The 16,468-nt window shown below is 47.3% G+C and overlaps 1 protein-coding gene across 4 annotated transcripts in view; it reads right to left on the reverse strand.

Annotated features, from left to right (window-relative positions):
* LOC147426432 (ARM repeat superfamily protein) overlaps positions 1 to 16,468 on the reverse strand; it is a 232,478-nt gene that overhangs the window by 99,972 nt on the left and 116,038 nt on the right. For all 4 annotated transcript variants that reach the window (XM_086498077.1, XM_086498078.1, XM_086498079.1 and 1 more), the window contains 3 exons: positions 16,248 to 16,328; positions 16,047 to 16,099; positions 15,779 to 15,848 (listed from right to left, as the gene is read on the reverse strand). In XM_086498077.1, the coding sequence (XP_086354203.1) occupies positions 15,779 to 15,848; positions 16,047 to 16,099; positions 16,248 to 16,328 (204 nt within the window). The remainder of the gene's footprint in view (positions 1 to 15,778; positions 15,849 to 16,046; positions 16,100 to 16,247; positions 16,329 to 16,468) is intronic.

The following is a 16,468-nucleotide window of genomic DNA, read 5'->3' on the forward strand; positions in this document are numbered from 1 at the left end:
AGATGAATGCCGCTTGTGCTCCTCGTCGTAATTCACGCTTTACCTGCACATGCGAGATGAAAGGCAAAGAATGCAAGCCCTCCTCAGCACGAATGATGAGGGGGGAATCTGTTTTGGCATGCAAACTGAGAGTGAGCCTCCCAATCAATGAGAGGGTTCAATTCACGAAACCATTTCATGCCTAAAATCATATCACATCTTGAGAGAGGAGACACAAGAAATTTCCTACGAAAAGAAGCTTGCTGATCGATAAACATCACATCAAGGCACTCCTTCATGATGAGAGAGTCCATACCAAGAGCGAAGCCAGAAACTTCGATAGGAGATTTCTAACTAAGCTCTAGGCGGACTCTCTCAACAAGAGGGGGACTAATCACATCATGCATACTCCCTGGATCAAGCAATATGATAAAATGTTGTCCTTTTACATGACCGTAACACTTCATGAGAGATTCATCAATGTGTGTGTCAGAGTCATGAGAAGATGCAGGTTGTGTTGTGATAGAGTTTGTGGTAGTTGTGGGTGCCTTTGGTTCTTTAGGTGGGACTGTCTTAGGACACGTCTTCTTGATGTGACCCTTGACATGACATTGAAAACATCTACCTTCTTTAGCATAAATCACTTTTTCTTCAGCCGTGATATATCCTCCTATAATTCCTTGTGAAGATTTTTCATCAGGGGTTAGCTTAGGTTTTGCAAGTGTCTTAGCTTTACCCTTCGATTCATTGTTAGAGTTCTTTTCCGAGGAATTATAGGAGGAAGGGCTAGAAGAATTACCATTCTTACCATTCTGTGTGTTCTGAGAATTCTGCGAGGTTCCTTGAGAAGTCTTGTTTTCCTTAGGCTTTCCTTTGTTGTGCTTCATCTTGTGGGCGAGTGCAATTGCTACCGCTTTGTTGAGATCGATTGGATCGAGTACTTCGACATCATACTTGATATACTCGTGAAATCCGTAAAGAAATCCCTCCTTGCGCTTCGCATCCGATTTATGTAATTGAGTGCCGAGCTGCAAAACACGATTAGAGAAAGACATAACCGGCATACCGTTTTGCTTGAGAGGTCGCCAATCGTCCTTCAATCGTGCAAGGTACTGAGGTGGCATAAACCGCGCCTTGAGCTTGTCTTGGAAATCAACCCAACTAATAGAGAGGGGTGTGAAATCGTCGGCTGCCTCTAGGTGCGCGGCTAGCTGTGCCTCTTGCCATGCCTGGTACAATTTTATGGCATCACCGGCAAGGTACATAGCTGCCGTCAAAACTTTGCTATTGCATGTTTTCTTAGTTGTCGCAAAATAAGCATTAAATTGATGCAACCAAGAATGAATAACAGTAGCATCCATCTTACCGTCATACTTACTGAAAGTCAACTTGTCTGTGACTGGATTGTGTGAATCCGCATCGTGGCTTGCGCCACTTGAGGAACTCCTTGATTCTTGAGAATCTTGAGGTCTTGAGGTCCTTGTTTCATGAGAATCTTGGGTTCTTGAGGTTCTTGAGTCTTGAGGGTCTTGGGTTCTTGGGGTTCTTAAGGTTTTCTTCCGCTTGCAAATCGCGTTGGAGAAGGATCTTCTCTTCACCCGAGTTCTACTCCGTTCTGCGGGTGCATCCCTTGGCGTCCCTTGCGCTCACACCAAGGTTGCTTTTTCCCACCTCATGTCGATTGGCCGGCCGCTAAGTGCACGGTCCGCTCTCAATGAGTGAAAAGAGACACAAGGGGAGGCTGGACAAGCCCTTCTTTCTTGGGATTCCTGTCACTCTTCAACAAAACACGATTAGGAATCGCCACGCCCAAGTAACTTGGGTTCGTGCGATTGCAACAAGCAAAAAAATTCTTGCGGTTCTTTCCTTGAGTAATGCAGAACACTTCTAAAGCTCTGATACCAATGTTAGGTGTAGCGGAATGAATGTTGTATTTTCTCAAGGTTAGTGATCTTTACTGCTCAAGGTTCCTTTTATTTCTGAGGGAAGGAGATAGCCTTCCGTAGAAAATGCTATGATCACGAACGAAGTGAGCGGATATTGTGCGTCCAAGTGAATGAGACTGAGAGAAGCAGAAAAAAGAGATACGACACCCGAGAGGTTGTAAAACCCTCCTCCGAAGGCCCACTCTCGTCGGCGAGAGTGGTCTACTTTGATTGTACAAAGGTGTACAATGCGTATGCAATGGACTGATGCAAACGGGGACTATGTCGATGAAGACAATGAAGACTTTAGGGCTGAATTCGATGCTTCTTTATCTGCTCTCCACAAAGGGGCAAGGGCTGAGAATCTGTGCCACTTTTGGGGGCTGAAATGACTGGTTTTCCCTGCTGATTTGTGGCTGAAATTGACTGTTCTCGTCGGGGCTGAAATGATGAGTAAAAACGCTGATGTATCTGCTGTCTTCGCTGCGTTTTTAGGGTGTTTTCTTGGCTGAGAAAACGTTGGATCAGCAGGTTCTCTACTGTTGAAAAACGCTAGAAAAGCTGACGCAAAAACGCTGATGTATCTGTCTTGCTGGCGTTAGTGAATGGACTGAAAACGCTGATGTTGGTGCTAGGGGAAAACGCCAACTGATGGAGGGTACTGGCGATGGCTGATGGTAATGGGAACGCCAAGATCTGCTAGAAGAGGGCGATTCCAAAACGCTGATGGCTGCGGGTGGGTGAAGGGGCCTCACCAAGTTGTCTTGGAGAAGGTCATGCTGAGAGAGGGAGGGAACACCTGTTGCTTGGTAGCCTGCTGTGCTCCTTGGCTCATCTGCCAAATTGTGTTAACTTGGGTTTGCTTATATATTAACTTACCCAATTTGCCCTACTGAGTACCCAACAAAAGTCACTTAATAAATAAGTGAAAAACGTTAAATATAGGGAAAATTAGGCTAAAGTCACTTGAAAAATCCCCAAACTGACTCTGATGGAATCTGATGGAAATGCTTATGCTTATGGTTATGCTTATGCGGTGTGCAACCAGAGGATATGCATCTACACTGAGTGACTGGGCATGCACGGTCTACGAACAGACTCACAAAAGTGCCAGATCACTTCTAATCTAACTTGACTGGACTTGACGGAAACCCTGCTATAGTGTAGCTTGTCCACGAACACATAGGGTTGGGATGTGTCACGTGACTCTCTCTCTCTCTCCCTCTCTCTCTCTCTCTCTCTCTCTCTCTCTCTCTCTCTCTCTCTCTCACACACACCCACACAGCAACCCTGCGCTTTCCCTCCCGAGGGATCCCGGCAGCCCTACGCGTCCTCTGCAAAGCTGTGCTGCCTTTGTTGTTTTGCGTGTGGCCTCTCCTCTGCTCTGCTCTGTGCCACCTGCTGTGTGCAACTTTTCTCCTTCGCCGGACTGCCCTCAGCGTCCTTGGCCCCCCCCTTTTTTGCGCAAATTGTGTGTTCAGGACTTCCCTCGATAGTCAGTGCTTTGCACAATCTCTATACAACTCGTGAGATCTTCAGTCCAGCACAGATTTCGAAAAAGCACATCCACCATTCAATGGAATGGAGCTTGACAACAGTGACTCGGGAAGGGAAGGCTGTTCTGTAAGCACCTTAACTATCTCTGCAGAGCCTAAGGACTGGAGAGGAGTAGTCAATGTGGCAGTGCAGGAGGTTCGGCGAATGAAAGAGTTTGGTGTCACAAAGGGTGAACTGACAAGGTATATGACAGCACTACTCAAGGACAGTGAACATCTTGTAGCCATGGTAGACAGTGTTGCTTCAGTAGACAGCTTGAATTTTATAATGGAAAATGATTCTTTGGGCCACACCGTAATGGATCAACGTAAAGGCCATGAATGCTTGATGGGTGTTGCACAAACTGTCACACTTGAAGATGACCCTGCATAGGACACGGAAGCTGTCAATGTCTCACCTGTTTGCAAGTCGCGAGCAAAGGCAACCTTCATGCTCACGAATAAGCGGATGGCGCAGATGGAGAGAGAAATGAAGGAGTGGAAAATAGAGATGGAAGGATGGTGGAAGAAGAAGGCCAACCTCCTTCAGATAGTCTTCAATGAATACGCACAATGGAAGAAGGAGAAAGAGAGCCTTAACGCAGAAATACAGACACTCAAAGAAGAAGTCTCAGCCCTCAGACAGGAGAACCCAAACGCCGAGATACAGACACTCAAAAAAGAAGTTTCAGCCCTTAAACAGGAGCTTGCTGATAGAGTAAGCAATGGACTAGAGGAAGGCGAATTTCAGCCCTCGGTAATAGATGAAATCAAGGAAATCAAGGAACAGGTAAGGATGATCATAGAGGAAGAGAAATGAGTGTGGCAAAGACATCTTCATGGGCGGAGATGATAACAAGGACACAAAAAAGACGGACGAGGCCGAAAAATGGATTGAGGCTGCCAAGAAAGGGAAAGGTCAAGAAACTCCTTGTACACCGACGCTTATCAACATGACTCTCGAAGAGGAACAAAGAAGGCAGATGCGAGCACTGCATGTGAGAGTGACCGGTCTCAAGGACATAAACAATGTGGAGAAAGAGGTCACAACCCTTACATCCATGATGGAAATGGAGAAGCCTTTTCACACAAAGGCATGGAGGGTAGGTAAGAAAAGTGATGGCACCGGAGAGTCTTGAAAGGGGAGAGCTCTCATACTACGCTTCCCCTCGTTGGAAGAGAAGAAGGAATTCTTGAGGAAGAGGCCTACTCTCAACAACACAGATATTTTCCTCGGTGATGACCTAACTCTCTCACAGCTCTCGCACATATGAGAGAGGTAATGCCAGAGATTACAGCGGCAAGGGACAAGGGAAAGATAGCCTTCTACAGAGATGGACGCATAGTGATTTTAGAGCGGCGCACTGCATGACGGTATGAGACCTATGGGACCACACTGAAGATGGCTACCTGGAATTGTAATGGGTCTATGAGGTTAGACGTGGGTGGATTTGAAAACAGATTCAAAGACAAGGATATTGTATTCTTCTCAGAGACTCATCAGGCCCCTACACAGGTGATGCCACATGTGGTGGGATACAGATGGGAGACAGCTCACAAGACAAATGCGAGATCTCAGCATGGGAGTAGACGTTCAAGAGGAGTAGCACCTATTCAGAGAGGAACTACAACCATTACTGCATATTGTACGAAGAGATGATCATCCTAGATATATGTGGGTGAGACTGAGAGCTGACACGTTACTATATATCGCCATATGTTACTTTCCTCCCAGTACATCAATGTATGCTGCATCCAGAGGGCAGTCGCCTTTCTCTATTCTAGATGATGACATTTAGGAGTTTTCTAGGGATGGTGATATCATTCTCCTAGGGGACTTCAATGCCCGAACGGGCAACTCGCAGACAGTCTTCTCCGACACTTCAGATGAGATGCTTAGAGAGCTGGATGTGGGTGAGTTGGGACTTGACAGATGCTCACATGACAGAGAGCAGACGGAGTATGGGAGATACCTCATGGAAATGACCACTACACATGGATTAGCCATACTTAATGGCTTACAACGATTTCCTAGAGCAGCCGGTTTCACATGCTTTCCACATAGACATGGGGCCACTACAGTGGATTATGTTATGACACAACCGAGCTTTGTCCCTTGCATTTAGGATTTCCCAGTGGGAGCCACGCTAGTGGGCATAGCAGTAGATCATGTTCTCTTGACACTGTCCATTAAATTTCAGTATAGTACAACCGAGACATCAGGAGGCAGGTCACACACCCGCTATACATTTACACCAGAGAGTGATTTCGTTTATACAGAGGAGATCTGGGACTGTCTATTGGGAGGCACAGCTGGCACAAATGGTACAGGCCTCTCAGTGGAGGAGTGCACCACTCTACTAACTGAGACACTGCATGGGGCTGCATCAGTGGCATACCCACACACTCAATCGGGCAAGAGACGTCATTCAGGGAGCATGCCCCAGAATAGTTGGTATGATGAGGAGTGCAGAGAGATGAGAGCCCGGCTTCAAAGGGATCTTCTTTTAGGAGTTATCACTTATAGACAGTCTTGGATTGCTTTCCGACGCCTTGTGCGACGGAAGAAGCGAGCTTACCTAGCTCAGATGGAGCGAGACTTATATCAGATGTTCTTGAGTAGGGACTCAAGAGAGGCATGGCGACTCTTCCATGAGCACTCCCCTCCCCCAGTGATTACTTCACCTGATGCGTGGGGCCAATATGCGACATCATTATATACACTTCCTCGACAGGTCCAGGAACCCCTTCCAGACCCTACCAAGCCTGCCCAGCTACGAGCACTTTCTTTACACCTAAGATGGTACAATAGGCCATCGATAGGATGAGGACCGGGAAGGCATATGATCATGACGGTCTAATAGCGGAGCACTTTATACATGCCAGGGATATGCTGATGGAGGTTCTCGCAGTGTTGTTCAATCATTCCATGTGTGAGGGATTACATGAGACTTGGAGGTTGTCTAATATTGTGCTATCTTCAAGGCTGGTGACCCTACAAAGCCTCGGAACTACCGCTATATTATGGTTGGACACACATTGGCACGGTTGTATGCATCTATTCTGGAGCAACACTTGAGTAATTGGGCAGAGGGCGAGGGTGTACGAGCAAAGGGTCAAGCCGGCTTCAGGAGGGGTTTCTCCACTCTTGATCATATTCTGACACTCAGGGCCAACATTGAGGAGGGCAGAGCACATGGGAGACGGATCTATTGTAGCTTTGTGGATTTTCCCAAAGCATTTGACATGGTACCAAGAGCTCGATTGATGCGCAGACTACAGGAGATGCGGGTGCCCATAGAGGTGATTTGGGGGATTATGGCTTTGTACAGATCAGTGATGGGACATGTACACACTCTGGAAGGGGTATCTGATTTAGTTCACTCTACTATTGGAGTGAAATAGGGCTGCCCATTGTCTCCTACTCTATTTGGTATGTATGTTGATGAGGTGTGTGATTACACTGACAGAGAGGGTGACAGGGTGCCCAGCTAGCAGGGACGTGGATCCCATTGTTGCTATAGGCTGATGATATTGTGCTAATATCTGACTCACCAGAAGCTATGCAACGACATTTGGATGCACTACGCAGTTTTGCAGAGGATAGTGGATTGTGTGTAAATCTAGGTAAAACCAAGGTTATGGTGTTTAACACCAAACCGCAATGGGTCAGGAGATCAGTACCTACTTTCAAATATGGTCAGGAGATTATGGAGTATACAGAAGCCTACACTTACCTGGGGGTAGTCTTTACTGGGCCGAGATTTTCTTTGAGAAGAGCAGCAGAGACTAGACTAACTAGAGCTGGTGCGGCCCTAGGAGGAATGGAGAGGATGTGTTCGCAAGTTCAGTTCCAGGAACCTAGGACAAAGTTATGGCTCTTTGATACTTTGGTTGCCTCTACTATGTTATATGGGGTGCAGGTTTGGGGACCTTCTGTAGGCCAGGATGGTTGGAGGCAAATGGAGAAGCCCTTGGTATCTATGATCTCTCGGCTGATTAGAGCCAAGGCTTCAGTACCGAATGATATCATTCGAGCGGCATTAGTTGCCCCCCCCCCCCGCCCTATGGAGATTGAGGCGCTTACCAGATCAGTCTCCTTTGTACATAGTCTGTGGGATACTACCAGAGACAGATATGCCATGGTGGCTCTAGAGTCCTCCAGACAATTAGCTCTTAATGGGGATACATCATGCTGGTATGCACAGATGGCATCATGGTTTCACACGCATGGTTTCACCATGGACAAGTTGCCTCCTTTTCAATACTCTCTACAGGCACCCTTGAGGTCTTTGACGCGGGTAGAGATTAATAGACTAATTCGTCAGGATCTGATCCAGCTGGACACGAGGAGGACATGGATAGAGCCGATAAAGGAGTTGGGCACAAAGATGGCTTTCTATAGAGAGCATCTTCTCCACCTCACGAGGGATGCGTTTGTTATTCAACCTAGCTATATGGACACGCATCTTTCTCATAGTTTGCGTTGTGCCATTGGCCAGATACGCACGTCCTCACATCAGCTCGAGATTGAGATTGGAAGATTCAGAGGAACACCAGCAGATAGCAGGATATGCCGCTTATGCCATCTAGAGTCAGAGACAAAGGTACATTACATATGTCATTGCACAGTGTACTATGAGATACGAGGCCGTTTTCATTGTCTATTCAGAGAAGGTTTCGGGCCTCTATCTAGGGTCATGAGTTATGAGGATCAGAGATGTCTTGGGCTATATCTACTTGAGTTACACAGGCATAGAGAAAGTTTATTGAGGAGAGTTGAAGAGAGACAACCCTAGAGATAGATCACAAATTTATTTTCAGTAGATATTGTACACCCAGAAGAACAGACAGAGGAGCAGCCAACACTGGACAGGTCTGCCCGCACTACTGGCATTCTCATAGACCGAGCATTGGAGCTAGGGAGATCTAGACGACCCCGATGGAGAAGAGGAGCTACACAGTTTCGAAGGAGGATACAGCAAAGGATTCGAGACATACTTTTTCATCGTCCAGAGTGCAAATGAAGATGGATCTCTATGAAGATGGATCTCTACTTCCCTCCCATATTGTCTACACATTGTACTACTTAGTTCACACATTTCACGCCTTTCACCTTTCAAACCTATCAGCTTAGTTTAGGATTCCGCAGTATTTATATCTTGTTATCCTAGTTTAATTTATTTTGTTACTCTGACTCTATATCAGATATACCGCATTGTAACTTTCTGGTCTCATAGGTCACTTTGGCTTTCGAAGAAGTTAATATAATATAACATCTCTCTCTCTCTCTCTCTCTCTCTCTCTCTCTCTCTCTCTCTCTCTCTCTCTCTCTCTCTCTCTCTCTCTCTCTCTCTCTCTCTCTCTCTCTCTCTCTCTCTCTCTCTCTCAAAGGCACACTGATCGACCGAGTCAAAGATCACTAAGCTCATCCGCCAAGACCTGACCCAGCTAGACACCAGGAGGACATGGATACAGCCAGCACAGGAATTGGGCACGAAGATGGCTTTCTACAGAGACCATCTTCGCCAGCTTGCGGAGGATGGTTTTGTGAAGAGACCCACATACATGGACACCCACTTGTCTCATGGGATACAATGTGCTATTGGCCAGTTACGCACATCTTCTCACTAGCTACGGATTGAGATTGGGAGATACAGCAGAGTACCAACAGAGGCCAGGACATCTTGTGTGACATGGAGCCTGAGACAGGGTTGCACTACACATGCCGCTGCCCCGTCTACTACGAGATACGAGGCCGCTTCCATTGCTTGTTCAGAGAGGGTTTTGAACCACTCTCAAGAATCATGGGATACGAGGATCACAAATGGCCGGGTTTGTTCTTGCTCGAGCTGCGTAGACACAGAGATAGCCTCATGAGTGGCAAGGCTAGCCAGTCTCAAAGACAGATCACAGACTTCTTCAGAGCAGACACAGGATAGCCGCAGGAGCCACTCCCACAGCAGAGCTCCCTCTCGTCTCACACGAGAGGCACACTAATCGACCGAGTAACCGAGCTGGGGAAATCCAGACATCCACGACTACGGAGGACCACACAGCATCGACGGAGGCTACGTCAGAAGATTCGGAGCACTCTGGTCAGGCATGCACGACGCCCGGTCAGACTACTTACCATGGAGGAGATTGATGAGATCCGCCAACGATCGATGCTAGATCTCCTGTGATCCAGCTATCCAAGCAAGCCGCCCATTTTGCTTAGTTCACATCGACCATATTATATATCTTTGGTTTGTATTGTTGTTATTTTGTTACTCTCACTTTGTATCAGATCCACCACATTGTAACTTTTTGGTCTCATAGGTCACTTTGGGCTTTTGAAGACGTTAATATAACATTTCATTTCAGTTCCTCTCTCTCTCTCTCTCTCTCTCTCTCTCTCTCTCTCTCTCTCTCTCTCTCTCTCTCTCTCTCTCTCTCTCTCTCTCTCTCTCTCTCTCTCTCTCTCTCTCTCTCTCTCTCTCTCTCTCTCTCTCGTCCGTACTCTATCGCTGCCTCTCCCTAGCCATACCTCCTCGCGTTACCCCACTCGCCCAGCTACCGCGCCCGCTGCTAGTGTGGATGCACACGTGCGCTTAGTGGCTCTTTTACGGACGGCGATCAAGCATCAGGAAGCTGAACGATAAAGGCGAACCCCTAGAGGATGCCATTCAAAAGTGCAAAGAGGAAATGACGGAGACCAATACCAAGATGAGCTGCAATTTCTTGGGCACAATAAACATGCTCGAAGGACGCCTGCTGATCCAAGAGAGCAAGATAATTACGCTAGAAGACCGAGTGACGACTCAGTGTGAAGAGATTGCGTCACTCAAGAAAGACCTCGCCGAAGCACGATCAAGAAACACAAATTGGAAGAGGGCGAACTGCAACACTCAGTAATCGAAGAAATCAACACGATCAAGGAACAAGTACGGGCCATCAAAGAGGGAGAAGAGCAACACAAAGAGATGACGACTTCTTGGGTGGATGTTCTTACCAAAACTCAATAGAAGGCAGATGAAGCCGAGAAATGGATCAAGGTGGCCAAGAAAGGAAAAGGCAACGAGATAACGCCCACGTCCACACCTACTATCATTAATCAGACACTAGAGGAGGAGCAAAGAAGACGGGTGCGCGCTTTACATGTGAGAATTTGCGTTCTTAAAGACAAAGGCAATGTGGACGACGAGATAAAAGAACTCATGGCCTTGATGGGGGTTCATCAACCGACGCACACAACATAGTCACAAGGGACGCATTTTGGGACGGGGGAACGGGGGACGGGGGACGGGGCTGAAATGGATTTTTAGTGTAAAAAAGAGAGCGGGACGGCAAGTGGGGACGGGAAGCCCGAAAAAGGGCGTCCCCTGTTACTATGGCACACAAGAACATGGAGAGTGGGCAACATAAAGAAAAATGGAAGCAGTGGGGAAACCTCAAAAGAAAGAGCACTCATTCTCTTCTTTCCCTCCATGGAAGCGAAGAAGTCCTTGAAGAAAAGACCAACTCTTAAAGAGACGGGCATCTTTCTCGGGGATGATCTCACCCTCTCGCAGATCACTCATATGCAAGAAGTAATACCAGAGACTAGAGCGGAAAGGGGAAAAGGCAAGATTGCCTTTTACCGAGATGGAAGAGTGGTAATACTAGAGCGACGCTCCACATGACGGTGCGAGACTTATGAGACCACACTCAAAGTGGTTGCCTGGAACTGTAATGGATCTATGCGTCTTGATGTGGGTGCTTTTGAGGATAGCTTTAATGGAAGAGACATCATCTTTTACTCTGAGACACACCAGGCCCCTGGGAAATCCATGCCTCACATCAGTGGATACAGGTGGGAGACAGCTTACAGACAGGAGACACGCTCAGAGCACAGAGGACAGGGCTCGAGGGGAGTGGCAGTGTTATTTAGAGAAGATCTGCAACCATTGATACATATAGCCCGTAGGGATGAGCAGGCTAGGTACATGTGGGTGAGACTGAAAGCAGAGACAGGCAAATATCTTTACATTGCTATTTGCTACTATCCCCCGAGTACATCAGTCTATGCATCACCCAGAGGACAGTCCCTTTTTCTATTCTGGATGATGACATATGGGAGTTCTCTAATGGTCACATTATCATTCTAGGGGGCTTCAATGCTAGGACTGCCCATCACCAGACAGTGTTTTATGATACTTCAGAGGAGATGCTGAGAGAGCTAGATGTTGTAGAGACAAGCCTGTCTACACTATCACACGGTGTGGAATATACTGAGTATGGGCGACACCTGATAGACATGGGCACCGCACATGGATTGGCCATCTTGAACGGCCTACAGAGATTTCCTGCAACGTGAGGTTTTACATCCTTCCCACACAGACATGGAGCCAGCACAGTAGACTATGTCACGGCACAGCCGAATCTCATCTCTAGTATCCAGGATCTCACAGTGGCCCAGACCAGTCGGAGTGGCAGTGGATCATGCTCTGGTGTCAATGACCATCTCCTTCCAGTTCAGTGTAGAACACAAGCCACGGGTAGCAACCCCTACTCGCTACACCTTCACACGGGAGACGGATTCTGTATACATAGACGCGATCTACAGACGCCTTTGCACTGAGGACCCGCGGCGACCTCTGGAGGAGCTAACTACTATACTGACACAGACATTACATGATACAGCAGCAGAGGCGTACCCACACACCTAGCCTGAGCAGAGAAGCCGATCAGGGAGCATGCCTCAGAACAGCTGGTACGATGAGGAGTGCCGCCAGACTAGAGCTAGACTTCAGAGGGAGGTGCTTTTGGAGGACGTCACTTACAGACAGTCACAGATTGACTTCCGACGCCTGGTGCGGCGGAAGAAGAGGGCTTTTTTGGCTCAACTCGAGCAGGATCTACACCAGCTATTCTTGAGTCAGGACTCGCGTGAAGCGTGGCGGCTCTTTCATGAGCAGTCCACTCCCCCCCCCCCCCCCCCCCGTTATTTCCTCCACAGAGTCCTGGGGTCAGTACGCATCATCTTTGTACACAGTACCTCAAAAGCCGCCCCTTCCCAACCCCCCCCCCCCGATCCATGCCCACACACGTGTGCTTTTTTCAACGACGCTGAGATGGTGAAGAAAGCCATTGACAGGATGAGGACTAGGAGAGCATATGATCATGATGGCTTAGTTGCTGAGCATTTCATGCATGCCAAAGACCTACTAGCAGAGCTTCTAGCAGTTATGTTTAACCATGCCATGTGTGAGGGCCTAGCGGACAATTGGAGCCTATCTACGATTGTACCTATCTTCCAAGTCAGGAGACCCCATGGAGCCTGGTAATTATAGCACTATCATGATTGGACACACACTGGCACGGTTGTACGCAACCATTCTTGCGAAACAGCTGAGTAGATAGGCAGACAGGGAAGGAATGCGTGCAGCTGGGCAGGCAGGGTTCAGGAGAGGCTTCTCTACTCTTGACCATATCCTGACACTCAGGGCCATCATCGAGGAGGGCAGATCTCATGGGAGACGGATCTATTGTAGCTTTGTGGACTTCCGCAAAGCTTTTGACAGAGTACCCAGCGCTAGATTGATGAGCAGATTACAGGAAATGGGAGTACCCACAGAGCTCATTTGGGGGATCATGGCATTGTACAGATCAGTGGTAGGGCATGTACGGCGTACGCACCCCTGAGGGACTTTCTACACCGGTTCACTCCACTATTGGGGTGAAGCAAGGCTGCCCGCTCTCTCCTACTCTTTTCGGTATGTATGTGGATGAGGTTTCTGACTACATTGAGAGCGATGGTGATAGAGGTGCACAGTTGGTAGGGACATGGATTCCACTTTTGTTATATGCTGATGATATAGTGTTGATCTCTGAATCTCCAGAGGGAATGCAACGTCAATTGGATGCTTTGCATAGGTTTGCCCACGAAAGTGGTTTGTCTGTCAACCTTGGTAAAACCAAGGTTATGGTGTTTAAAACCACCCCACAATGGATCAGGAGGTCAGCACCTACATTCACATACGGCCAGGAGACTGTGGAGTACACAGATGCTTACACTTACCTAGGAGTGGTTTTTAGCGGACCTCCATTCTCACTCAGAAGAACAGCATAGACCAGACTGACTAGAGCCCACGCAGCATTGGGTAGATTGGAGAAGATGTGTTCGCAGGTTTAGTTTCAGGAACCCCGGACGAAGCTCTGGCTCTTTGACACTTTGATGGCTTAAGCATTGCTCTATGGAGCTGAGATATGGGGACCTTCATTGGATCACCACGGGAGGTCGAGTCGCACAGATGGATGGGGGAACATGGAGACACCTCTCCTCGCTATGATCTCGCGGCTCATTAGAGCCAAGGCATGAGTACCACGGGCCATTATCCGAGCAGAGCTAGCAGCCCCCCCACTAGTGGTTGAGGCGCTCACCAGATCAGTCTCCTTCATAAACCGCACATGGGAACTTCCTAGAGACAGATATGCTCGCATTGCACTTGAGTCCTCTCGACAGTTAGCCATGCAAGGAGATAAAACATGCTGGTATGGGGATATGGCATCATGTTTTCAGGTGTATGGGTTCAGCATAGACAGCCTGCCACCATTCCAATACTCATTGGATGCACCATCTCTCACTCTTACACAGTCAGAGATCACCAAGCTCATCCGCCAAGACCTGACCCAGCTAGACACCAGGAGGACATGGATACAGCCAACACAGGAATTGGGCACGAAGATGGCTTTCTACAGAGACCATCTTCGCCAGCTTACGGAGGATGGTTTTGTGACGAGACCCACATACATGGACACCCACTTGTCTCGTGGGATACGATGTGCTATTGGCCAGTTACGCACATCTTCTCACCAGCTGCGGATGGAGACTTGGAGATACAACGGAGTACCAGCAGAGCCAGGACATGCCCCTTGTGTGACATGGAGCCTAAGACAGAGTTGCATTATACATGCCGCTGCCCCGTCTACTACGAGATACAAGGCCGATTCCATTGCTGGATGAGAGAGGGTTTTGGACCACTCTCAAGAGTCATGGGATACGAGGATCAGAGATGCCTGGGTTTGTTCTTGCTCGAGCTGCGCAAACACAGAGATAGCTTGATGAGTGGCGAGGCTAGCCAATCTCAAAGACGGATCACAGACTTCTTGAGAGCAGACACGGGACAGCCGCAAGAGCCACTCCCACAGCAGAGCTCCCCCTCGTCTCACACCAGAGGCACACTGATCGACCGAGCGACTGAATTGGTGAAATCCAGGCGCCCACGACTGCGGAGGACTACACAGCATTGTCGGAGGCTATGTCAGAAGATTCGGAGCACTCTGGCCAGGCATGCACTACGCCCGGTCAAACTACTAACCATGGAGGAGATTGATGAGATCCGCCAATGACCGATTCTAGATCTCCTGTGATTCAGCTATCCCAGCAAGCCGCCCATTTTTGCCTAGTTCACATCGACCAGTCTAGGATCCCATAGTATATATCTTTGTTTTGTACTGTTGTTATTTTGTTACTCTGACTTTGTATCAGATCCACCACCTTGTAACTTTCTGGTCTCATAGGTCACTATGGCCTTTTGAAGACGTTAATATAACATTTCATTTCATTTCATTTCTCTCTCTCAGCATGTCCACATGGCTGCAATGCACACGTGACACCGATGCCACCTCACCGGCACACACGTCCAGGCAGACACGTGTGGCACGGACCTTATCAAACAAACATCTCAAGGGCATAGCCTCAAGATAAATGTACAAGGCCGATCATCATAGTAGTGTGATCCCAAAAACATTCAAGAAATATACAAAAAATGACCAAGGCTACTTCTCGGTTTTCAAAAGTCTCTCATATCTCGATTCTTGTGATTTGATCCAAGAGGGGGAAATGTCTCGTCATACTATTCCATGTGCACAGCTAGAGGAATATAATCTCTGTCAAAATTACATGAAGGCATAGCAATGTCCCCAAGAACTCTAGCCGGCTCAAGAGAAGGAGGTCGTATCTCTGCCGAAGAAGAGCTAGCCTAAAGAGGTGGATCCTATGGAGAATCCCTACGCCTGTATACCTATTTGACCAGAGGCGCCACTACATACCTCTTATCGCCTTCTCCTCTTCTTAGCTTCCCTTCCCCTAGCTCTCTCAGTCTCTGACCTGTTGGAACCTGAAGACACTTCTTGTCTCTCCAAAGACTCTTCTGTTGTCTCTGCACTAAATGCTTTATCCACTTTAAAAAGACACATAATGGAATTAAAGTCTACATAAAGATATTCATGCACATAGCAACTTGTTAATATGACATTTGTGCTATTACAGCTTCTTGTGTCAAACCATATAAAATGCATTTACAAGAGAAATACCTGGACATTTGTCACAACATTGGCGAGTACTCTCACCATACCAGCCACCACATTTGTATTCTCTGGACGCCTAAGGAATGTTTCAGTCAATAGGAAGTAATAGTTAGAAATGACTGCATATACTGCATTTGTTTTGCAACATCAAGACAATGGCAGTCATATCACAAAAGAAAAGTCTTAAGAAAGCACAAGCTCATTCCATTACAAAAAATGTGTCATTGTTAAAGAGTATGTCCATTAAAAAACCTGAGTAAAGTCTCTATCGTACATGTCAAAGGTTTGAAATAGAAGACGTAGTATCCTTGCTTCCACACAAAACCCCTGCCAATACAGACACAAAAAGTACACATTGAGCAAACACAACAAATAATAAATACCATTCAATCTAAACTTTTCTTTTTTGATGATTTAAGATTGCATCATAAAGCAAAAAGAAAGTTACTTGAGAGCAATTACAACAAATCCATACCCTCAATACTTCCAAAACCATTATCCGATGCCAGAGCGGCAACTCTAGGTTTACGCTCTTGAGCAACATGTTCAGAAATACCTGAAAAACAGAAACCGACAAGTCGTTTCAAAATAAACCCCAAATAGGCAACCCTAGGTTCATACTCTCATGCAGGTTGTCCAAGGATACCTGAATTACAGGTAAAACAATTTCAATGTCAACTGGAAAAACAGAAATCA

This window comes from Adiantum capillus-veneris, chromosome 24, assembly GCF_014529385.1.
Source record: "Adiantum capillus-veneris isolate H3 chromosome 24, ASM1452938v2, whole genome shotgun sequence".
NCBI classification, from domain to species: Eukaryota; Viridiplantae; Streptophyta; class Polypodiopsida; order Polypodiales; family Pteridaceae; genus Adiantum; species Adiantum capillus-veneris.